Raw genomic sequence first — 26,273 nt, 5'->3', positions numbered from 1 at the left:
GTATATGCTTACAATAGCCCCACACTGTTTAGTGGCTGATTTCAGAGTAAATACAAATTTGCCTGAACTCCTGGTCTGCTGTTTGTAATGCTCTTTAAAATGGGATAGAGAAGGAACTCCATAGATGTATGGAGTTTGCATCAAAAGCTTGAATTTAGGTATAGTTACAGCAGTCACCGTTCATCAGTTTCTCTGTTTTTTTGTATATAACTAACATAATATGAATATTATTTCAGGATTGCGAATTGCTAAAAGTATGACTGCATCACGACCGCCAGCTCTTTCCACTTCACATATACCAGAAGTAATCCAGTTAAAAGACATTGTTTGCTATCTTTCCCTACTTGAAAGAGGAAGACCCGAAGACAAACTAGAGTGTATGTACTTTATTTTATATGCAAAAACTCAATGAAAAAATACTTTCTGAATTCATTCATTTGTATTAACACTAGAAATGTTGTTTGTATTTCATCATTACAAATACAAGATGTAAAAGAGACCCTTTAGTTATTTTCCAATGCTGTAATATCTTTTCTGAGATGCAGTAACCAGAACTTGTACATAGGATTCCAAATGAGGCCACACCATAAACTTACACATGGGTATTATGATACTGGCTGATGTATTTTCAATCTCCTTCCTAAAAATCTCCAACATACCATTTGCCTTTTTTATTGCAGTCGGTTACTGAGTCAATATCTTCAGTGAGTTATTAACCATGATTCCAAGATCTCTCTCCTTGTCAGTTACTGCCAGTTTGGACCCCATCCATGTATATTTATACTTAGGATTTTTGGCTTCAGTATGCATTATTTCACATTTGCCCATGTTGAACCTCATTTGTCACATTGACACCCACACGCTCAGCCTCAACTGATCCCTCTGGAGCACCTCACAGTCCTCTCTGATTCTCAGTGCCCTGAACAACTTAGTGTCATCCACAAATTTAGCCACATCACTGCTTACTCCCAATTCCAAATTATTAATGAACAAGCTAAAAAGCACTGGAGCTAGTATGGAGCCCTGCAGTATTCCACTGCTAACCATTTTGCACTGTGAAAACTGCCCATTTATTCTCACTCTGTTTCCTGTTAATTAAACAGTTTTTAATCTGCAAGAGGAATCATCCTCTTATCCCATGAATGTTTAATTTACTTAGGAGCCTTTGGTGAAGAACCTTATTAAAAGCTTTCTGGAAGTCTAGGTAAACAACATCTACTGGGTCACACTTGTCCACATGTTCGTTCACCCCCTCAAAGAACTCTGAAAGGTTAGTGAGACAAGATCTTCCCTTACAGAATCCAAATTCTTCCTCAATAGCTTTTGTTCATCAATGTGCCTACTAATTTTATCTTTAATAATAGATTCCACCAACTTGCCCGGTATCAACATTAAATTAATGTTGATTTAATTTCATGGATTTCCTCTGGAACCTTCTTTAAAGATGATAGTTGCATTAGCTACTTTCCATTCATTGAAAATGGAGGCAGATTTTAGTGATAGATTGCATGTTTTTGCAAGGAGATCCATGAATTGCCATTGGAATTCTTTCTGAACTCTTGGATGTAAGCCATTTGGGCCTGGTGATTTGTCAGCTTTTAATTTGTCCATCAGTTGTAGGACCTCCTCTCTTGTCACAATCTGACTAAGGCCTTTTGCCAGCCCTTCTGAAATTGCAGTGGGAAAGCACCTCCTGTCTTCCACAGTGAATTCACCTTTTCTGCCATTTCCCTATCATCCTTTAGTAATCCTTTCACCCCTTGGTTATATAAGGGCCCCACTGCCTCCCTGGCTGTTTTTCTGCTTCTAATGTATTTGAATTAATTTTTATTGGAATTTATAAGCTTTTTTACAGTATATTCCTCAAAGTCCCTTTTTGCCTGTCTGATCACCAACTTGTATTTTATTTGCCAAAGCCTGTGCTCCTTTTTACTTACCTCACTTGGGATGTGTTCACACATGCCTTTAGCTCTGTCTTACCCACGGTTCCCGTTCAGATTTTATTAGCACATCCAGACAACAACATCTGTCCCTTGAATGCAACTCGCCAGCATCCCAACTTGGCCCGGTTCGATGTCAGTGTTATTAGACACTGGAGAAAGTCTGGTCCTTTTCTTCAGAAATGGCACACACATTCAGTTATTCCTGTTTCTGCTTTCTGGACAGCTCATGTGGAATACTGCCCCTTGGGATGTTTGGCATCTGCCTTCCGCCCCTCCCATCTTTTTTTTTAAAAAAGCCCCAGGAGACACGTGCACAACCAGATCATCGGGAATCTGAGGTGAGGCTTCTGCTTCTCCAATTAACACAGAATTCATGTGAGTGTAAGAACAGAAAAAAAAATCTTTTTTCAATGTGGAGGATTTCCAGATATCATTGTCACTGCCTATTTTCAGAAAAGTAGTTCCTGGCAGTCCCCTAGTTTGAATTGGCAATATTAATTCCTGGAACTCTCCCCCTCTTTGAAGCAACATTTGATTCCGCACCTCTCAGCGTTTGGGTGCATGTTTAATGAAAACACCACGGCAGGAATCACCGTATGATTTCTCAGCAACGAATGAGAGTGAGACGACTTTGAATCTGCTTGATCGGTTGTGCACATGCTCCAAGAAAAGAGCATGACAGCATTCAATATGTCTGATTGCTCAACAACAGGATGATATTGGGACAAGTCACATTCTTAGATGCTCGTCTCATCGGTCTTGCATTGAATCAAGATACAGCTGTTCAAATTGGAGCACTGCACGTCCACTTTTAATGTGACATGTGACTGCACCCTTGAACTATCCTTCCACCACTTTCAGGAATCATTCTTACCTTTTACTGCTTCCATTACTTTGTTCTTTAACTATGCAGGCCTCCTTTTTATATACCTTTAATATCTTTCCTAATCTGTGGTACACATTTTACCTGAGCTTCCAGTATTATATTTTTAAATAGTCTCCAAGCTCTCCAAAGGGATTTGACTCTCCCTACCTTTCTTTTCAGTTTCTTCTTACCATTTGAGAGGTTACCCCTTCTAAAGTTTAATGTGATTGTGTTTTTCTTTTTAACCAACTCCTTATTTACATAAATGCTAAACTTAATAGCATTATGGTCACTATACCCAACTGGTGTTATTATGTTACATCTCAACCCCAAGATGTGAAGATCCCAGGAAAAATGTAGACAGTGGGCAAAAATTGGGCATCCTACCCCCCATGTCTCCTTCCTGGGTTGCTCATCAAAGCTCCTATTGATCAGGTTTCTATTTTAAGAGCTGCTTGAAGAAGGTTAAAGATTCAGTTGTGAAATCCATGTTAATAGGATTTCAAAATCATCCCTATTACAAATGGTAATCTGTAAAATTGAAATAATCCTAATTAAATCCAAAAAGCCTGAAAAGGCTAGTAGTGCAGTTGGTTTGTTTAAATACTGAGCTTCAAAAATCACACAGCAGAAATGATGTTATCTGTGGAAAATGTGAAACATTTTGCAAACAATTCAGCCAAGCTTAAATATTTTTATGTTCTTTTGATTTCAGTGTAAGAGATAAAAAGAGGCTATTGTTTTTCTACTGAGCTAAATGAGAGCTAAATATAAATATTAGATAGTTTAAGCCCATAGTACTTACAAAGTTGTTAGATCTAGGTTCCACCCCACCCAAGTATTTAATGTGTTTCAGTAGTAGCAACACGGCTATCAGTAACTGCTACTGTAAAAATGTAGACTATAGGCTCTATCTGCTGGACATTCAGGTTAATTGCATGCTGAGAGAGTGTACTTTCTCTGCAGACTTTTCCTTACGTTTTTACAGCTAATTTATTTAAGCGTGATTGGCTGAAGTGTATCTGCAGCTGCAATTCATGCATGTTTATATATTGTACATTATGTACAATATTATTATGTATATTAGTTTGTGTTTGTATGGGTGAGTGAGTGATGTATCAGTCAGAGAGATGGGGAATAGTCCTGAGAACAGAATTTGCTTTTTTGTTGACAGTTTAAAAGAACACTTATATGCCTGTTTACTCAGATGAAAGTCTCACATTATTCTATGGGGTTTACCCCCAGGTAAATCACTTTTATCAATAGTAATGTGAATAAGGAGTGTTAAAGCAGAAGAATGCTTAATTGTTGTCAAAATCCCTGATTAAGAAAGGATAATAAACTAGTTGAGCATGATATTGCTCCAAGCTTAGGTGGGGAGTGGTGGAGAGCGAGAGAAAGAGAGAGAACAAATCGAGCCATTTGATTTTAGATAATGCAGTTAAGAGAATAAAAGTAACTTTCTCTTCTAAGTAATATATAAACTAAACAAAAACATGGGGCCCAGCTTGAGCTTGAATAATAGTTTTCATGTTTTCTTTTCTTTCTTAGTTATGTTCCGCTTGTATGACACAGATGGAAATGGTTACCTGGACAGCTCGGTAATTTTATTCATTAATGTCCATATTATCTAATAAAATAGTGTTATGTTAACAGTAAAGTTGTGCTTGTCTGTAGATAATAAAGTCAAATAAGTATTTTGGATAGTTGAATTTAAAGCTGTAAAACTATGGACCAGGATCCTATGGATCTCTTGCGATAATGAAATTGCTTTTCAACAGATACAAGAAGCCTTCTTGTTACTTAAGAGGCTCTTTTGGCTGCTCTTCCACTAGCAGCATACATTTTCATTGTTCAGTACACTGTGCTTAAATTGAAAGTGTTAGTCATTAATGAAGGAGGAGCTGTGGCTCAATAGTAGAGCCTTTACTTTGCAGATAGAAGGTCCCAGGTTCAATTCCCAGCCTCCCCAGTTTTAAAAAGTATCAGGTGATGTGAAATATTTGTCATTTATGACATGTTAGATAATATTCGGCCTAGAAGTTAGTCTGAAGAAGACAGAAGTTCTCCACCAGCCTGCACCCCAGGAAGATTATCACCCTCCCTGCATCACTGTGGGTGAATCAGTTCTGAAGACAGTCCAGCAGTTCAGCTACCTGGGGTGCATCATCTCCTCAGATGCCAAGATCGACAAGGAGATTGACAACAGGCTGGCAAAGGCAAACCGTGCATTTGGCCGACTGCACAAAAGAGTGTGGAGCAACAAGCATCTGAAAAAAGGCACAAAGATCAATGTTTACAAAGCGGTTGTGATGACAACCCTCATCTATGGCTCCGAATCGTGGGTTTTATACCGTCATCACCTGCGACTCCTTGAGCGCTTTCATCAGCGCTGCCTTCGCACCATCCTCAACATCCACTGGAGTGACTTTGTGACCAACACTGAAGTCCTCAAGCGGGCAGAGGTTACCAGCATCGAGGCACTGCTGTTGAAGACGCAGCTGCGCTGGGCAGGGCATATTTCTAGGATGGAAAACCACCGCCTTCCCAAGATTGCCCTGTATGGCGAACTCTCCACCGGCCATCGAAATAGAGGGGCACCAAAGAAGAGGTACAAGGACTCCTTGAAGAAATCCCTTAGCACCTGTCACATCAACCATCACCAGTGGTCTGACCTAGCCTCAGATCGCAAAGCATGGAGGCACACCATCCACCAGGCTGTCTCTTCCTTTGAGAACACACGCATAGCTGGTCTTGAGGACAAAAGGAGATTGAGGAAGAATCGCACTGCTACAGGACCAACCCTAAATCAGACTTTTCCCTGCAGCCGCTGTGGCCGGACCTGCCTGTCCCACATTGGTCTTGTCAGCCACCAGCGAGCCTGCAGCAAACGTGGACTATTGCACCCTTCTTAAATCTTCGTTCGCGAAGCCAAGCCGAGAGAGAGATATGGTCCTAAAAGTGCTGGATTTTGCAGAGAATTGGTCCCAACACCTTACAGTATGAGCCATGTTCATATAGGTACATACTGTAAGATATTGTTTTAGGTAGGAATAAGTGAGGATAATCAACAATTTGTACCCTACTAGCCCAAAGATAAGGTGAATAGTATTTCAATCAATCCAGTATTAAAATAGTTTTCTAATAGCTTAACCTAAGCCATCAAATACCAGGGCAGTAATGAAGTATTAATGCTGCTGTTTGAACATGCCAGATTTAAGATTTGGTGAACCTCTAGAAGGAAATTATTTTGTATTTGACATAATATTCTAGGTAGGATATGGGTCATATCATGGTTGCCATAGTCAGAGGACACCCTGGGCTTCTCTAGCAATACAACTCTGTAATCTGTTTTCCAGTCCCTTTCTGCTCTGACCATTTTAAAATGTTATTTCTATAAAATAAAATGAACTTTGAAAGACTTTTCTAGTTTGTAAAAAGCAAAAATCAAACCAATATTAATTTACTTTAATTTACTTATTAATCATCCAGTTGAATTACATAATCACAAAGTAGATATACATAATTATGTTGCATTAAAAGGGATTTTTGTGTTTTGCTTTCGTGTCTAGGAACTGGAAAATATAATCACTCAAATGATGCATGTTGCAGAATACCTTGAATGGGATGTCACTGAACTCAGTCCAGTAAGCATTTCCTCAGGTCAATGATTTAATTAATACTGAAAGTTTCTAAGGAGCATTTTGAATAAGTTGATTAAGGTTGATATTCAGTGTGACTTGGCATTTATTATTCTTCCATTCCATGATGGAGACATGAAGATTAGGGGAACAGGCTTAGCTGCATTATAACTGGAGGCTAAAGAACAATGGACTTGTAGGCCTGGGTAAAAGCTGAAGTCATATTGACAGTGGTACCCATACGGCAAAATATTGGTATTTCATAGACATTTGAAATGGGCAAATGTTCTATGTATTTGACAGCCTAATGTTATGCATGCTTTCTTGGAAACCAGGCCCACTGATTTCAGTAGGACATACTAAAAGTGTGCATATCATTGCTGTCTTTGCTCTTCAAATAAAATCCATCGACTGAGCATCTGTTAATTTTAACTATTATTGTAAGCCTCCTTGAATCAATAATAATGTTAATACATTTTTAAAAATAAACAGAATGTGTGAATACTTTTTAGGGGAACCTGGCCAGAGAGAAGATGTAACAGTTTACTAATTGGGTGTGAAAGCAGATTAAACAAAAGAGATACAATCCAGTGTCATGTTTGGTAAAGTGCAATTAATGACATTAATGCCAGGGATCAGTTAACCTTGGCCCCCAGAGACAAGAAAGACATGAGGGTTTTTTGGATTGTTACATTTGAAGCAGATAATTAAGAGACATGATCTGACCTCATGTATTTTGACCATGCCTCTGGCTCCTGACCCACCCACTCTCCTTTTAGCATCATGAAATTAGCCAATTACCTTTGCGCCAGGCAGGAATTTTGGGGTCTCCTCTGTTTAGCTATTGAACCCCCTTTTTTTTGGCTTGCTTCTGATTGTTCAGGTAAGGGAGTTTAAATAGGCCCAGTCTGTTGACTATTTAGCCTATAACTTGGCAGGGATAGGGCGGACTGATCATGATAGATAGGGATGATGGGCAAGCACCTTGAGACATCAGCAATGATTGAGGGTGGGTCTGGAACAGTGCATGTCTGTATGTGCAGCGAAGTGTGGCTGGGAAGGAGTGCCCTCAGTGCTTAGCAACATCCTTCTGAACCTGGTAGTGGTCGCATGGTGGCATTGGGGGAAGGGGGTGGTGCTGAGCACCTCTCAGCACATCGTGTGCAGGCAATGATAAACAAAGCCAGTGGAAGATGCAGGCTAAATTTGAAGTCAGGGTTAATCTGCCCAACAAAGACTACTATTGCCAATCTCCCTAACATAGCCCATCCTTTTAAATGTTAGCATATTTTATGAGATTATGTAAATCTGCCTTCATTAGGGGGTGCTGAGACAGACAGATTTCCCCCTTACATTACTAAGTAAAAACTGTGGAAGTATTTCTGCAGAGTTTTGGGGCAAAATTTTCCCAATGTTCTAATCAATTTTAAGGATAGAGTTAATGAAAAAGTATTGCTAAAAGAAGGAAAAGAAGAAGAGAAGGAAAACCAAAACTAGAACATTATTGCTTGATCTGTGTATGTGTGTGTGTGTATATATAAAACAATTTTATTGTAGTTTCATTAACAAGGAAGCTATATAAGATAACATAGGGTGTTTTCGCACTTAGCGTTTGCTCCCCTTATTCCACGGCGCAATTATGTCCGGCTCATTTTCCTCGTTTTCACACATGGACTCATTTGCGGAGTCGCTTTCCATGAAGCCCCGGCTCAAATCGTTTTCCCACTGGCATCGACTTGAGTTCGATGCCCTGTCAATCATTTTTTTTTTAAGCGCAAGTCTGGTTGCGTAAGGACGTAATAACGTAACATCGAGCAGTCACAGCTGTTCCTTCCCCTTCTTTTCGTGGACAAACCGCATCACGTGTGCTGCTTCTGCTCATGGATTGGCTGTAGCTGTAGGATCCTCCACAGCCCTTTATGTATTAACAGAAGCATTCACAGTGGAGAATCCTAGCACTAGATTCCCCCCCCAAATTCTGAAGTTGCGAAATATCGCAATAACGAAGAGAGAGAAATCGAGGGGTGTGTGTGTGTGTGTGTGGCAGCTTCTTCCTTTTCCAGCCTCGCTCCCTCCCGGGTGGCGAAGCTGGGATTTCCTCTGCGCTCTTTCCCCTCCCTGGCTGGCGCTTGCAACGGGGACCTGACTGATTCCTGCCGCCAGAGCTCCCCCCCCCGCCCCATTCTCTCCTTCCCCTTCTGTGGCGCGTGTGAAGAGCGAGCTCGCGTCTATTTTCTAACCGAGCGGAATGTAGCCAGGGAGAAGAATGCAGGACTCCAACTTCCCATTTTATACATGGCGATTTTGTGCAGGTCCAGAAATCCTGGTGGCACAGCTGAGGGAGGCATTGCCTTTTTAAAACACACACACATGAACGCTTTGGCCCGCGCCGGCACTAGATTTCTCCCCCCCCCCCAACAATGTATAATGTAGTTGCAAGATAACGCAACAGCGAAATAACGCAGGAGGGTGTTTTTTTTTGTTAATTTCGAAATATCACTATTATGCAAGAAATATGAAGTTTTTAAAAAAAAATGGCCGTGCGGGCACTTTTGGGAAGCGCCGCGAACGGCTGATGATTGGCCAAGGGGGTGGATGGGGTGGGAGGACGGAAAGGGAGAGGGTGACGCCCACAAAGCAGTCGATCCGGCGTGGATGGATTTCCCACAGCAAACTCCGAGGAGTGGATCCGGTGTGGATCCGGAGGTTTTCAAAAACTCTGGAAGGATGTTGAAAAACATACTCCGGCGTGAAACCCCTGAAGCGCTGGAGCAAACCGCAGCGCCGGAGCAACAGGTGGGAAAACCAGGAAAAGATCCGGAGGTAAATGGGGTGCTACGCCGGAGTAAACGCTAGTGCGAAAACGCTCATAGTTTTATATTTTTTCTGAGCATCAGCTTTTATGTATTCTTTCTGTCTTAATACTGTTTATTTTTTATTTCATAGATTCTTCATGAAATGATGGAAGAAATTGATTATGACCATGATGGCACAGTTTCTCTGGAAGAGTGGATCCAGGGAGGAATGACTACAATTCCACTCCTAGTGTTACTGGGATTGGAGAATGTAAGAGCAACCGTAGTGATGGTTAACAGTAGTAGGATTAGAAACTGAGATGTGTGAGGATTCCAGCTTAAACAGCAAAGATTTTTTTAAAGGATAAATCAGCAAAAAAAGAGAGCTTGTTTCAATAGAGTTAAAAACTGAACTAACTGAATGCTGTGGCATACCTGATAATGCAAAATGAGGTAACTGAGAGGAGAGAAAATACCTGCAACATTTCCTTTCATCTCTATTTTTTCTCCACTTTCAGATGCTCAGAATAGTTGTTAATATCTGTGATCTACAATTCTCAGAAAGCCCAGCAATTTTCAGAATATACAGGAGAGGGGGCCAAGACCGCTGGTACACTTTTGGAATGTAGTTCCCAGAACACTTTCAGAACTATTAACCCCTAGAAGGAATACTCAGGATGTGTATGTAGTATGGGGGGGAGAGAAAATGGGGGGAGACACTATATTTCGTTCTTTTAGCAGGCTCATGCAACTACTACATTGCTTAATAGCACAGAAAGATTGAGGAAGTAGAAGAAGGAAGAAGAGGAAGAATTATTTTGGTTCAGATTTACCAGCCAAGCTAGTGAAGAATTAGGCAGCTGCTAAGCATGATCAAAAATTAAGGAGCCGTACACTCCTGAACAGGTTCACTGTTGGCAAAGGCTGCAGCCCCAAGAACACTTGCCTGGGACTGAGAGGAAGCTCACTGAATAATTTTAATTTAATTTTTCAATTTATACCCCACATTTTCCCACATGTGAGCTCTGGGCAGCTTACAACATTGAAAAACCTTACAAAACATCAAACAAACTACTTAATACTCTCATAATTATAGAATTAACAGAAACCATGATCCACATCATTGGAAACAAGTCATAAACCACATATAGGCTGGTAGGGTTCAGCATAACATAAACACCTAGGTGGTAAAGGTGCTGGGGGAAGCAATGATTTCAGGAAACACCCACTGGATCAGTTAAAAGCCTGGCAGAAGAGCTCCATGTTACAGGCCCTGTGAAACTTAGATAAGTCCCGCAGGGCCCGGATTTCCAGCGGGAGCTCATTCCACCAGGTGGGGACTCAGACTGAAAAGGCCCTGGCCCTTGTTGAAGCCAGTCAGGTGTCCTTAGGACCAGGGAGCACAAGAAGATGTTGTGCAGCTGACTCAGAACCCGTGGGGGGGGGGCTCATATGTGGAGAGGCGGTCCTGAAGATATGCAGGCTCCAGGCCATAAAGGGCCTTAAAGGTAAGGACCAACACCTTGAAATGGATTCGATACTCAAGGGGTAGCCAGTGCAGTTTGTGCAGCACCAGATGCATCCGCAGTCATAAAGGCCTGGAGTTTCCGGAGCAGAGTCAAGGTAGCCCCACGTAGAGAGAGTTACAATAGTCCATTCTGGAGGTGACCGTTGCATGAATCACTGTGGCTAGATCATAGGGGGTAAGGTAGGGAGCCAATTGTCAGGCCCGCCTAAGATGGAAAAAGGCGGCCCTTGCTGTGGCAGCAACCTGGGCCTCCATAGATGCAGGAATGTGGCAGCAACCTGGGCCTCCAAGTATGCAGGAATACCCCCAAACTCTTCACCTCTGTCAACGGCACTAATTGAGTACCATCAAAGGGTGGGAGCCTGATCCCATTTCCTGCCCCCTCGATCCAGACACAGGACTTCCATCTTAGATTGATTTAACTTCAGTCAGCTCTGGCGCAACCAACCAGCCATGGTTTGCAGTGCCTCACCCAGTTCATCAGGTGCAGAGTCCAGACTGCCATCCATAAGTAGATAGAGCTGGGTGTCATCCGCATACTGGTGACAATCCAGCCCATATCTCTGGACCATCTGGGCAAGGGGGCGCATATCTCCTAATCTAGGACTAAAGGACTAAACAACTGCGCAAGCACCAGTTGTTTCCGACTGGGGTGACATCGCATCATGACATTTTCATGGCAGACTTTTTACGGGATGGTTTGCCATTGAAGCAAAACTAGCTATTCCAGTAGTGTGTATTTGGAACAGGGTCCCCGCCCTCCCTGAGGATGTGATTCTAAAGGCAGTCTCTTTTCATTCTCTTCCACCCTTGCTCTCCTCTGCTAGTAGTGCTGGATCAACTAGGACAGAGTCTCAGAGTTCTGTCAAGTAATGCCCTTCACTGGATGCCCACCCTCTGCCTCTCAACCTGAAGCTCCTTGTTTTTCCAGGCTGTGGATTTTCTTCAGATATGCTGGTCAGTAGGGAGGGGGTTTACAACAATTTCAACCTCCTCTATGCGGATACTGTTAAAGGCTTTCTCTCACTCCTGAAATCCCCATATCCAGCTTGCAACTCTTATCTGGCCATCCTTGGAGAGTCCCATTTATCCCTTCTTTGGCCCCTCCCGTTGTTTCCCCTAGTGCCACACCCTGTGAGTCCCAGGTGGAGGCTGCTAATCGCTTTAGAATTGATGGCAGCTGACCCCACCCCTCCTCTCTAATGTTCTTGGTCTGGCTGGTTGGAGAGCTGATTGCCCTGCAATGGCCTTTGAGGGGGGAAGTCTGACTCCCAGCCTCTGGCCATTTCTGGGTATCTCCAGCTGACTGGTCCTCTTGTTATCCTTCAGCCTTCGGGTCCTCCTCTTCTCTTTGAACTCTTTTGACATCTCAATTGGCTCCGGCAGCATCCATGGCATGTGTGACACTGACTATCACCCACTGACCGTTCTCCTGCCTCTGAGTAAGTTCCTGAGTTCTTCTGTCCTCTCCCTGTGTCTCATCACCTTCATCTCTTCTGTTGTGCTCTTCTTGTTGCCTGTTGCTGTGAGGCCAGCGACACAGCAGAGAGGCCATTCTCACCAGCCCCAGGACCAACAAAGTTGAACACACACTCTTCCTGCATGAATTGTCCTGGGTGGTGTCCTTGAATACCCAGGACAAGTTGTTGGTATTCAGGTGAAGTTGACCCATGTGGTGTTGAACAGTGAAGCTAAAGGGGAGTAAGGATAGATACCAGCATAAGAACCATGCATTGTGTTCCCTCATTTTTTTTTATTGTTGGTGCACCATTGGTCACCGTATTGTTAGCCGCCCTGAGCCTGCTTCGGCAGGGGAGGGCGGGGTACAAATAAAATTTATTATTATTATTATTTGGGACATCCACAATAAAGAGGCATGATCATCTGTGAGGACAAAGGGGTTATTTACAAGATTGATCTGTCTGGTTTTATGCTTTAGCTAGTTGTTTTAGAACTTACGTAATTGTTTTATTCCTGATGTGACCTGTCCTGAGCCCATTTCAGGAAGAGTGGGATAGAAATGTGAAATAATAAACAAATAATAAAATAATAGTGCAAGGCTCCCACCACCCACTTCCTGTATTCTTCCTGTCACCCATTGGTGTGAAGGCCAGTGACACTAGCAGAGAGACTGACCCCACCAGCCCCAGGACCAACAGGATCAGGTAAATAGGCAGGAACAAGGAAGCACTACTACAATATACTTGTTACAATTGGAATGCCAAAAGGCTGTGTGATCTGAGTGGATTCAAGAAAAAGGTGTGTGTGTATGTTTCTGAGCTGTTGCATGCTTGGAGAAAATCACATGGTTCTTTATTTATTTATTTATTTATTTACTTTCCATTTATATCCCACCCATTCCAAAGGGACTCAGGGCAGCTAACAATCATATAAAAACCAACATCTCAATTTCAAATAGGACAGTCAGTTATAATTTAAAACAAATTAAAACAAAGTATTGATGCTATACAGAGTATACAATTTATCTGTTGGTGGTCCTTCTGGTGGAGTTGCCCAGTAGCATAAAAGTGGCAGCCTTCTCCCCTAGAGTTGGTTCTCTGAATGCATGGAAAAAATCACATGGTTCTCTCATTTCTTCACACAGTTTCAGATCTTATTTCTAGTGGCCACAAAGTAATGTGTATATATAAAAGTTCACATAAAGCCTTAGGACCAAAAGATTCATAAATGCCTCTTCTGCTACTTTTACTGCAGTCACACAGAGCCCTAGTTTCGATGTGGATCACAGCTAGGTTTGCCAGGTGTCTCAGTAATTCCCATTGTTGCCCTCTAGCACCTGAATGGCTGTTGGAAGAAAAATGGTGGCAAATTGAGGGAGAGGATACCAGAAGCTCTGTGGTTTAACTAAGAGTTTTTGCAAATATTAGAGTTTCCCCACTGATGCCACTTCTTATTTTTGTCATTGCATGCTAGCATCAGTCCTATTTCCCCTCCCCCATGCTCAGGATTCCTGGCTGTGACCTGGCAACCCTAACAGCACCCTGTAAATAATAGGTATTTAATCCTTCACTCTGCACTATTTTTTCAATCTGGATTGCCCTTTGGAATCTATTATTTCTTGGGAGAAGAAGAGTAATTTAGGTATCTAGGCACTCACATTCTCATCTACCCATTAACTGGAGAAGGTAAATCTAACTTTCCTTAACCACAACCCCAGTCCAAATTAGGGTCCCGTGCAATTGTGATTGGTTTAGATTGGAATAAATCTGCATGAAATTACACTGTACACTGTTGTTTGCATGGATTTAATCAATTTTAGGTATCCCTAACTTTCTGCAGATTATTCCTACTACTCCTTGAAACCATTCTTTATCCCTTTGAGAGACACTGTACAAAATAACTAGGTATTGGCACAAACCGGTTCAGATTCAGAAGTATGAGCTGAATTTGGGAAGCATGGCTCAGGAATTGTATGATAGCCTTGGACCTCTCTGAGCTTTTTGCTGTGGCTTGGAAAGCACTTCAAGATGAAATCTCAGTCAGAAACTTGTGTGTGCAAATGTTGGTAGGGGTGATATTTTCTAGTGTAAGCCAAAATGCCCTCAAAACGAGGTTGGGGAATTGTCAGGTGGGCACCTGGCTTAATCAGGATCTTTTAACCTATGTATACAGTATCCACGTCCAGAAATTAATGCTTAAATTTATCAGGGACACCAATTAAGTAAAAACAATTAAAATTTATTCCAGAAAAATATAGGCTTTCATACAAGACAAGTAATTCACAAAACACACATACAGTCCTAAGAAAAATAGAGAGAGATATAGAGACAACACATGGGTAGACAAACAGGGTGATAATTACCAATTACAGTCTTCAAGGAAGGCTCCAATGGCGATGAAAGAGGACGGGGGAAATGGGACCCTCCACTGTGGCCAGAATAGGAGATGGATCTAGACAGCGGAACTGGGGTACTGCTAGATGCACACATGTGGGGAGCTGGGTCAGAGGTTAAATAGACTACCTTAGACCCTCAGGGGATGGGAGGTATGAGGGAGGAAAAAGGGGAGGCTCTGGAGTGACCATAAGGGCTGGACTTCTGCAGTAGCCAATAGCAAGTTGATTGGTGGTACCTAATTGGGTACCCATAACTAACCAATGAACAAGCTTGGGCCTGATTGGCCGTACAGATGACCATGGGCCAAGGGGGAGGCTCCAAAATGACAGTCGGGGAGAAGAATGGGAGAAATTACTGGGTGGAGGGGTGCTTAAGATTATTAAACTTATCTAAAAAGGTGACAATAGATGGCCAAATTGCTACCTAAGGTAACACCCGGTTTACACAAAGGAACTTGGCTCTGGCTGAAGATGGTCTTCCTCTTCTTCTGTGTTCCTCTTGCTACCAGTCTTTGTCTTGAGTTCCATTAGACAAAGGCTTAGGCGGTCCGGCAGGATCCATGCCTAGATAAGCTTGATGGTTCCATGGGTGGGTAACATCTGTTGCGTACGTGTGTTTTCCGCTGTGCTGAAATGAAGTCTTGGCACTGCTGGAAGATAGCTGGTATTAGCCTCCCAAAGTGGATTCTATGGTCAAGGCTGAAAACCGCATGGCCTGGATAGCTCCTAACGGCGCACTTTCTTCCACTCCAAGATAGAGATGGCGTTCACCCGGAATGGCTGGAAACCATTCGTCCTCCTTGCTGGCGCTCTTCCAGGGACACGGAGCGCTGCTTTAGCATTGTGGCTGTTGGTACTCATAAGTCCTTTCCAGTCTGGTAGACAAACCCACGTCCTTCTGGCAGATGTGTGAGAGCTCTGTCTCTGGCAACCAGACAGGTGACTACGATGTTCTGGAATTTAGGGGCATTTCCTTACACTAGCCCTGAAAACATAAGTAGAGATCCTCCCAAGCTTGATAGGCTGTGCTGCTCACCAATAACAGACATCCATCTCAACTTGTCCTGATGGGAGGGGAGATGTATATAAACTCTGCACATGTTTTGGAGGAGAGGGTGTTCTTGCAATTGCAAACAACTATGCTGGTGGGCATGGTGGGGAATTTAGTAGCTTAGTCAGTCAGAGGCCAGGGGGATTGCCTTTCCTGGGTTCTCCTGTTGTAATTCTGTTTTTTTCTGTTTGTTTTTTTGCTACAAAGAGTGGGCAAATCAGGCTTGAATTCAGGGATGTACTAAAAAGAATAACAGGATTGCCCAATGAAAACAATGTAGAGGCTTGAAGGCCCATTGGTGGTAATGAGAGCCAGGAGTGCTAATTGACTTGTATGGTCTCCATTGAAATGCATTGTAACACAAAAAACACTACAAATAAAATGCAGAGTGGATTTTACATTAAGATCTCTGGGCTGACATTGTAACACAAAAAAAAGTTGCAAATAAAATGCAGAATGGATTTTCTGTTAAGATCTCTGGGCTGAGATAGACTACTCTGTCTCTTGCGGACAGGAAGGGGATTTCCCCATCTGTGCCCATCCCTAAAATTAACTAAGAAAATACTGTTCCCAAGTTGCCCATTTACGTATATATTACCATCCTTGATTCATGTTCGCTGTTTTTGAAATATGCACAGAGCTTAACTACATGTGATGAAATCATTATTTTTTCTGGAAATAAAAGACTTTGCCATCATTTTAGAACTGATTTTTGTCTTTTAAAAAAGGAAGGAAGAAACCTAGGATTCTTAAGTCAGGTTCTCTCAATCATACACACACACATCCTGATTCTGTAAACTTGTTGAATTTAAAGAAAGGCACAAAAAATGGAAGCAGACATATTAAAATTTCAAATAAAATGATTTATCAGGATATAATGAATGTTGTCTTTTTTCCAGTAGTTCTTTTTTTACCCCTTTTTAGTTCATGTTTTGCAGCTGCTTTATAGGTAAAACCCTAGTTGGGATGGGAAATTTGCATAACATCTGCAAATTTGATAAATGCAATTATAATTATTACTATTACTACTATTATATGCCACATGTACTACTGCAATTAGAATGCTGAGCAGAACAATTAAAATACAATAAAATTATATTATAATTGATAAATTAACTAGGTCGTATTTACACAAGATAACTACAGTCTTAGATTATTAATTTTAGTGTGACTTTTACAACAATCAGTATGAAAAACAAATATGTCTAAATTCATGGAATAAAGAGAAATAGTGAAAATTTTAAAAATATTAATCAAGAAATCTATGTATCAAGTTTCTATGTATATGAGTTTCTATGTAAATCAAGTTTCTATGTATATGAGTAAATTCCTATATTTCCTTCTGGTATTTTAAACACTGAGTTAATCTTCAGTCTTCTGGCCAATCCCGTATTGAGACTGCAGTTGTGCAGGTCAGCCACCAGAGGCTTTCCTACAGCTATTCTGCTATTTTCTAAACACTCCAAGGGGAACCCCTCCCCTGCAGATAGAAGCCTTCTTCCCACCTAATGATCATGCACTCTTCAGGGAGCTCCCCCTTTCCCTCAGTCCTTTCTCCATTGCCACATTGTAAGAATGTATTCTCTTCAGCTCTGGTTATTGTGAGCTCTATCTCAAAGTTTTTGTGTCCCACGGCTCTTTCCACCTCTTTGGGAAATATTGCAGAAGGTTTTATTTAGAAAATGTAGTATGAAAATGACCTCTTCAGATGAACACCTTCTCTGCCTTTTCTGCTTGGGTGAGGCCCATGATAACAGCCATGTATTAGATTTTTCTCCAATTTACCCCAAAAGCCCATTCAGATCAAGCAGTATCCTTAAAGGAAAGCTTATGGGAGAAAGTGCTCTCTTGCTGTAAGCCCAGCAGTGAAGCCATCTGCCCCAGTAGAGCCCAGTCAGACCTTTCCCTTGAAATCACTGGCTAGAACTGACCACCTTACAAGCCCACCATTGAGTGTTTCAGTTCTGGGGACAGATCCCAAGCATCAGGTCCAATCACCTGCCCATTTGGATGAATGCTGCATGTCAGAACCCCTGCCTAAGAAAGCCTGCTCCAAATCAAAACAAGGAGAAGTCTTGTTCTGGTTCCAAGTTGCTCCTGTAACTGATTATTTTTTCAGTTCCAACCAAATCATCTTCATCGGGGTTTGAATAATCTTCAGTTCTGATGGAATGTATGGAAGTCTTCCCACTATGAACACCATCTCTGCATGCCTCCCCCAGCTCATTAATTTTCAGATGGAGAAATAGAGGCTGGCCAGGGTGCATTGATGATTCTAGCAGCTAGTTGACCATTGGAAATGTCATCTCCATCACCATGGCGTGTTCCATGCCTCCGCCTCTTTGGCAAGGATATAATTATTTTCCATCTCCTAGACCTTAAGAATGGCAGTCAAAGAAAGTACCTTTGGAACGCAGACATCATTTTTCATGGAATGCTGCAAGTCTGCCAGTTTTGGTACCTTCATGCAATTTCTCTTTACCCCCTTATGGGGCATTCGAATTCTGAGGAAAAGTAGGCTGTTCTGGCCCAGGCTCAGATTTGTGTTTTTGACTTTCAGGATGCTTATTTCCATCCATCCCGTCATTTCAGGTTCCTGCGCTTTAATCACATTTCTTCAAGTACATGGTCCTTCCATTTGATCGACTAAACTTTATCTGAAAAATCCAAATAAATATGATTCTTTAGAGGATATGGCAATTCTCAGTTTTCATCTTATAGCATAGGAGTTATATAAGTCTATAATTTTGCTCTAAGATATCACACAAAATAATTGATTATATTTTTTCTGGATTGCCCATTTACGTGACTATCCCTGATTTTTGTTCACTGTTTCCTAATTATACTGAGAACTTAGTTACTGTTGCACTTTGCAGAGAGGCTGTGGCTCAGAAGTTCCCAAGTTGAATCTTCAATGTATCAGGTATCAATCAGAACAACAGATCTGAACTAGATGAACCAAAGTTCTGGCTTTATAAAAGGCAGGTTCTTGTGTTCTTATAAATTAATGTTATGGATATGATATGGGGAAAGGAGTTCTATGATTCTGGACATTTAATTTCTGTGGATTAAATGGGCACATTGCAATGCTGCTGTGAAAAAATGATTGATGTGTTGTCACAAATATAAAAGTCTTTGAACTATTTAACAGATTTAAAAAATGAGACATGATTAATTTGGACCTCTGTAAAAATCTGCACATGTGGTGTGTATATGAGTGTGGCTATTCCAGTTCTAATACCAGTAATTACCATTGTTGTGGCACCCCATTGCATTGTTTCATACAAATGAAAACTTCATGTAAACTGGACCTAGTAGTGTCTCAGCTTGCTTTCTAGGGGATTACAAGGGATAAATGTATGTATGAACTGGAGATAAAGTTAAGAATATAGACGATATTGCCGATTTTGAGAATTCAGCTCATTGCATTTTTCCTGGAGAGGTATTTTATATATCTTGAAAGCTTGCCCTCTTTCCTTAACATTAAATTGGTCTAACAAAAATAATAGCATTCTTTCTTTCTGTCCCAATGTGCATTTTGGAGTATGCCTAAAAAACCCTATACTTTGCTTTCTTCATCCCTTCCACTAGATGTCAGAGTTGTACTGTAACTACTGTTACAAAATGGTTTGAGATTAGAAAACTCTCTAACCTGTGCATTTGTTACATGTATTCCTGTAGTCAAGCCACTGAATATTTAACACTCTCAAACTAAATTAAAGTATTTAGATTGTGGAAATTTAGGTTTAGATTGCAGAGAGATGCGTTGTTGAGTTGGTCCACAGAATATGTGATCCCTAAGTAAGGTTGTGTCTGAGATAAGAAGAAGAAAACGATTTTGGATTTATATCCCGCCCCATACTCTGAATCTCAGAGCGGTCACAATCTCCTCTACCTTCCCCTCCCAACAACCACCCTGTGAGGTAGGTGGGGCTGAGAGTGCTTTTACAGCAGCTGCCATTTCAAGGACAGCTTCTATGAAAGCTATGGCTGACCCAAGGCCATCTCAGCAGGTGTAAGTGGAGGAGTGGGGAATCAAACCCGGCTCTCACAGATAACAGTCCGCACACTTAACCACTACACCAAACTGGCTCTCACTTCTGTGCACACACCTGTTAGACAGGATAGTCAGCCAGGAGGAGCAATGGTGTACCCCTGGTTTATTTATTCAAGATATTTATCCACTTCAATGCCTACAATTTCCAAGGAGGCTAATAAACATTACTACAAGTGGCAGAACTGTATTTATTTACTTATAACATTCCCTATTGATACTGGCATCCAAAGTGGCTTACAAAGTTATTAAAACAATTTTAAATAAAAAAAAAATTCCCAAAGAGATCCCCAAAGGGTTGTGATGAGTCCATACTGCTCATTTTTGCATTTGTGTTGCTGTTTGCAGGCCTGGGAGAACAGAGTTAGCAAAGCTGCTCAGCTGCTGCTGCTGCTGCTATTGTTGCTGTCTGAGGTTTTAGTGAACCTGGTGGATGTAGACCCTCCCTTAGATGCAGTTGTTGAGCTTACAACATAAATCATTAAAATAACCCAAAAAGGCAGTAGCATATAACAATAGATCAAACTGAGTAAACAGCAGTGCAGAATGAGTCAAATATTCAAAACACATTTATCAATCATACCCCAAACCTTTAGCTTAATGGGTACCAAGTAAGTTTTCTCTGGAAGCAGAATTACATGACTCAGCATAGAAAAGACTCTTGACTTCTGAAAGCAGGATTTTATTTTATTTTGTGAATAGATTTTGAGTAAATATTGAGGTACTGAGTATAAATGCCTAATGTTTGTAGTTTATATTAGTTCTGGTATCATCTCTCACTCAACGTAGCAGAATTTAGGAAACATTTACTTTTTTTAAAAAAAATCCAGTTTTAGAATGAATGGCAGCAAGGTGAAAACTATCTCAGGAGATTGTAAAAGACAGTAGGGAAAATCTACTGTTGATGACATCTGTGCTTTGCTGTGTTCAGTGAGTCTTAACTGAGGAGGCTGATAGTAAAATTCTACTTAGGAACTTTGTTCAAAGGGAACAGGTTCAGCTTCATTGTTCCTTCACTTGCCACAGGAGGGAGTCACTTTGATTTTCTTGAAAAAATATACCATGAAGTATATAATGCATAAATTGAACTCTGGAGCATTCAAAAGTAAATGTTGTAAGAACCCCCCCTCCCCCGTTAAATACATACACATGCACACACTGTTGGTTGTCTCCTAATCTTATTTGTGTCTAGTGAAGTAAAGACTTTCTCATTACCTTTCTTTTGAACACGCATGCTACATAAAATGACACATAGTAACAAAGGAAGGAAATACTCTCTCCTCTAAGTAATCCTGAAAAGCATCAGTGATCCCCATGCAGGAGGGGAAATGCCATCAATTCACATGCAGGGCACTTGGGATTCAGGCCAACATATATGATAAAGAATTGCAATACAAACTAAAAGCAAAAGTGGTATAATAAGTTTTATTGAGACTGCTTGAACTTTGTAATGTTTCAGTTCACTCTGAATGTATTATGGAAGATAAAACATACTGCATTAGTGTTGCTTTTGGATTTTTTTCCCTAACAGATGACATAGCTTCAGTTTTGGTAAATAATAAATTATTATTATTATTATTATTAACAATAACTATATAAAGAATGGGGGTGTTGATATGTTAAAATTGGGCTTTTAATCTGTGGAAAATGGAGGAAGAAGCAGAAGTGTTAAGTTTATAAATAAGAAATCTTGGACAGAAAATCTATTCCTCAGGTTACAAGGATGTTGATGGATGACGTCTGAGAATACTCTGATATAGTTCTATTTTTTTTCCTTTTAAAATAATTTGGAAATATTACCAAAATTACTTTTCTCTTTTAGAAATTATTTTATGTTACAACTTTGTACATACTTATATGTAGCACTTAACATCAGATACTTGGCAGTGAACAAGAACAGAAATCTAATTTGCTATTTTCTGAAAAGTGCACTGTATTTACGTAATGGATTTGTGGATCAGTTACAGCCTGTAACACACTTAAGTATTTTAATTGGCAGAACACCCACATTCAAGACTTGTTTGTTTCTCTGATAAGGAAAATGCCAGCTAAGTCTGTCCATATGTTCTGTTCAAATGGAGGCGAAATCACATGTAGTGGCTGTTCGTTTGATCAAATGGCAAAACAATTAAATTACCTGAAAAACTAAAAATATATCTTAAGAATTTTATTTCATTTTAAAGAGAACAGTCATTTATTTGGGAAATGTGAGGGGGTTGCTTATAGATGACAAGTTTAAAATTCATTTTTGACACTTTCACTCAGAAACATTGATTTGGAAGCATTAATCTAGTAATAACTTCCCATTAGTTGAGTAATCTTTTGGAAACACTGAAAACCTCACACAAGAAATTGCCTTAATGCAGCAAGCAATGTGCATTCATAGCCCAAGTTGGATAAGTAATCATGGACCCAAGCAGGTATTTTACACATTGCTCCTGTTCCAGTCCAGGAGCACCAACTCTTAACAGGATGGTTTTGCAATATTAAGCATAAACTATTGAGGAAAAAAGTTAAACATATAGCTTTGTGCTTACAGAAACTTTTGTGACAATGTCAGTACATAATATGTTTAAAAGTCTTACGTTGTCATCTTTTGTGATTAATAAATGAAGAAACATATTATCTTTTTGTCCTTGAGCCAATGTCAGATTTTTTTGAGTTTATAGGTTTCACTGTTTATACCATTAAACAAAATCCATTTCTTTTTTATGTCCTCTGCAGAATGTGAAGGATGATGGACAGCATATATGGAGACTGAAACACTTCAATAAACCAGCTTACTGCAATCTTTGCTTGAACATGCTAATAGGAGTTGGCAAACAGGGCCTCTCATGTTCCTGTGAGTATATGTCCCTGGTGTGGCTCAAGAGAGCATTATGCTCCGCTGACAAAAATCTACTGGTGAGCCCTGGCACCAAAGATATCCAGCTGTCTTTGACCAGAGCCAGGGCTTTTTTGGTCCTGGCTCTGACCTGATGGAACTCTCGGGCAAACACCACCAGGGCCCAGTGGGACTTAATGCAATTCCGCAGGGCCTGTAAGGCAGAGATGTTCTGCCAGTCTTTTGGTTGAGGACAGCAACTGTTACCATCGTGACTGGAACCCTCCTCTTTTCTTCCATCTTTTTTCATTTCTGCCTCCTCTTTACCCTGCCAATGAGGCGGCAACACCAAATTAGTGACACCATCAGGAGATTATTTTTTATAATGTCTTGTATGACATATTTATTAGTTTTAACAAATGTTATGTTTTTGGTATTTTTAACCTCTGCTGTACATTGCCCAGAGCCCTGTGTATTTGGGGATTGGGCAATCCATAAATTTAAAGTATAAATAAATAAGCTCAGGTTAGCTCTGTTTATACACTGAGCAAGATAGTTCCTGATCATATGCTCTGGAACAGATCAAATATATTCTCTGAATTAATGTATGAGTGCGTTTCCCCAGGCCAGGAGTTTTTCACTTTAACAGTTGAATTTTCCCCTCCTTCCACTGTTTGGTAGTTAATCTACTGATATGTTTCTGAATAGTACATTAACTTCTTTACTCATTGTGGAGAAACGCCATTTTAGTCAATGTTGGTGCTTCTTTGGGAAGGAACATGAAACTGCGAAGCAGGCTTCGGCCTAGCCTTCCCCTCACTCCCCCCTCCCTTCCAGAGCCAAACCAACAACACTAGGGGGAAAGTCTCCTAGAGAGGCAGGAAGTTCTTTTGTTCTTGGCATGTGCTAGGAGGAGGAGTTTTCAGTTTGCAGCTGGCACTCTGGAAGAGAGGTTGCTTGCCTGTGGGCTCCTGCCTGTGGGGGAGGCCTGCTCAGGAAAATGAGGCCTCCAGGCAGTAAGACCAAGTAAGTCATCCAAAAAGGCAGGGCGTGTTTAGATCAGGGACAGTAGGACGCGTTTAAAACCACATTTTGTTTGTCATGCTGTTTGCTGTACGGGTGCTGTGCTGTGCTAACTTTTAAAATGCAACTGTTTTTGTTTTGTTCTTCTGTTCTTTGCTTTTTCTCTTTTAATTAAATATTTTTACTGTTTTAAATGCTGGCAGTTCATCTCTGTACCACATAGATCCCCAAACCGCTTAAACCACGCTTTGTTGAGAAGGGGGTCCCGGGGAAGGGGGAAGGCATGCAGTTGGATAAGGTGCCAATCCTCCAGGGGTGCCCCAAAGAAGTGCTGAGGTCTCTGTGAAACCCAAGTGCAGGGTGGCAGAGGACCTTGAGGCCTAGCCTCATAGCTGGAGAGGGGGATTGGGAGTCCTGTTCCTCTCAATCTGAACCCCTAGACTGAGCAGGTGGTGGCAGCGAGCCCAAGGGGCAGGAGGAGAAATAGCTTCCTCCAGGAGTTGGTGACTCACTAGGGAGCTGACGGGACTGGGTCTGAAGGCAGAATCGGGCCGGTTCCGCCACACTCATCTTCTATGCATCTTTGTTAATTATAACATTCAGTTCAGTCACCTCTCTTCCTCTAGATTAACATATATAAATACTGTACCGATTTAAAAATCAAACCTAGTGTTACCTTAACAGGTGAAAAATGCTTGGATATCCCCACTGGCTAGCAGTCACTAGAATGATACTTATTTAAAACAATTTTAAAATACTTTTAAAAAAATCAAAGGACAAAAGTTGCATAAATGAAACATTCACAAAATCGGGCTGGAAAGATGTTTTAATTTCACCCCCCTGCCCCTGGGTGGGCGATGAGACAGAGACTTAGTTGTTACTTTAAAGGGAATAAACTTGTAGATGCTTCCTGTTAATTTTAGAGTATATATCACTCCTGGTAGCAGGTAACCCAAGTCTTCTTTTTGGAGGCTCAGTTATAGTTTAGAAAATAATCCCAGTTCATAAGGGTGAAACACCCTTATTCTCTCAGTTCTGTGTTCTTTGCCTTGATGTACTGCTGCTGCTTATGCCTGAGCTATAAGGTAGGATTTTAAGCTTTTTCTCCCCCTTCCACTTTTTGGTAGTTAATCTACTGATATGTTTCTGAATAGTACATATACTTCTTAACTCATCCTCTGTTTATCTTTGTTAATGACAACATTCAGTTCAGTCCCCTCTAGATTAACATATATAAATGCTGTACCGATATAACAATCAAACCTAGTGTTGCTATCTACTGTTCAGTGCTAATTTCACCTTTTGGAGCTAAATTTACCCTTCAACACCTTTTTTTAAAATAATCTCACTCCTGTACTTCTGCTTCTGACAGTGGTCTTAGGATAGTCTGTTTCAGGTTAAACCCCCCCCCCCCCATTAAAAAGAAGCACTTTCATCCTTGAATCTATTTGAAGTGTGGCTGGAACAGGGGGACCCACAGGAGGGTGTAGTGGGCCACACATCCCTCTGTGGCCAATCAATGAAGTTGCTCCCTGCAGTGTGACTGATTAATAGCTGCCCCTTCCACTGGGTTGCTGTAATAAGTGCAAGCAAGGTATTCAGAAGTGCTTTGTGCTCGGTTTCAGTTCAAGACATAAGCAGGAATACTATTTGAAGCCGGAAGAATTTGCTTTTGTTTATAATACATTTAAGTTGTTATACAGAGAGGCATTATTTCTTCCTTGTAACACAGATGTACTATTAGCTGTTCAGTCATCATGAAAATACAACAGCAGTGTTCTGTAATTGAAGCCAGGAGAGTTTTACATCACAAGCTGGCACTTAGATATCTCCCCATTATAATTAGCATTAGCTTTATATTCAAGGTTTGTCAATAAAGAAAAGAGTGCTTAAAAATGTGATGTAGGATAGGGTACAGATTGAGGAAAACAAGCTTTTCTGGTGTATGGTTACAGTATTCATGAGAGTTGAACTTTGCATGATGAAATGAAGAGACTGCCTTATGAAAGCAGATCAATTAGCCATTTAAGGTTAATAAACGAATACAGAAAATAACACTATTTCATTGTTTGCTTTCATGTTTGCTAGTTGTGCATATAATATTTTGTAAAATATTGATTTTATCCGTTTACTAAATGATATAGGATAATTTGGCAGTCATTAATTTGCCTCCAATATTATTTTTCATTTAGAAATTATTGTGAAAATTTTAAAGAGGACTGATTTAATTAAGTGTTTCCTGCTTGATCATGAAGAGTATAACAGTATTCCCCCACCCTCCCAATTACACACTATTTCCTTTCTTAAATAGGCTTTTCTTTGACAAAATGAGAGTCCAGGTTTGAATTTCCATATTTATGTGTTATATATTAGGAAATGGATAATGGAGTTCTGCTAGTATTGCTTCATTCATTACAACTTTGCAGGGAACAGTGGCAGTAATACAATGTATGTGTGATGGTCTTTCAGTTTGCAAGTATACAGTCCATGAACGTTGTGTTTCCAGAGCACCAGCTTCTTGTATCAAAACATATGTGAAATCCAAAAAGAACACTGAGGTAAGCCAGTATCGATCTTTGCACTAAAGTATGTGTGTGCAGAGGCTGGTCATTCACATAATCTTTGTGGTGTGTGCATGAGACTTCCATAGGAGTTCATTAAGATGCCTGGCAAATGTGGTGCTAGAAACTTCC

General features: G+C 40.8%; 1 protein-coding gene across 3 annotated transcripts in view; it reads left to right on the top strand.

The window, feature by feature from the left end:
• DGKB (diacylglycerol kinase beta) overlaps window positions 1–26,273 on the top strand; it is a 475,459-nt gene that overhangs the window by 36,185 nt on the left and 413,001 nt on the right. For all 3 annotated transcript variants that reach the window (XM_060248589.1, XM_060248588.1, XM_060248587.1), the window contains 6 exons: window positions 237–377; window positions 4,360–4,409; window positions 6,381–6,455; window positions 9,396–9,515; window positions 22,458–22,575; window positions 26,050–26,138. In XM_060248589.1, the coding sequence (XP_060104572.1) occupies window positions 237–377; window positions 4,360–4,409; window positions 6,381–6,455; window positions 9,396–9,515; window positions 22,458–22,575; window positions 26,050–26,138 (593 nt within the window). The remainder of the gene's footprint in view (window positions 1–236; window positions 378–4,359; window positions 4,410–6,380; window positions 6,456–9,395; window positions 9,516–22,457; window positions 22,576–26,049; window positions 26,139–26,273) is intronic.

The sequence above is a fragment of the Heteronotia binoei genome, chromosome 10, assembly GCF_032191835.1.
Source record: "Heteronotia binoei isolate CCM8104 ecotype False Entrance Well chromosome 10, APGP_CSIRO_Hbin_v1, whole genome shotgun sequence".
Classification (NCBI taxonomy): Eukaryota; Metazoa; Chordata; class Lepidosauria; order Squamata; family Gekkonidae; genus Heteronotia; species Heteronotia binoei.
The sequence above is the reverse complement of the archived record's forward strand: the minus strand, read 5'-3'. Positions and strand labels throughout refer to the sequence as shown.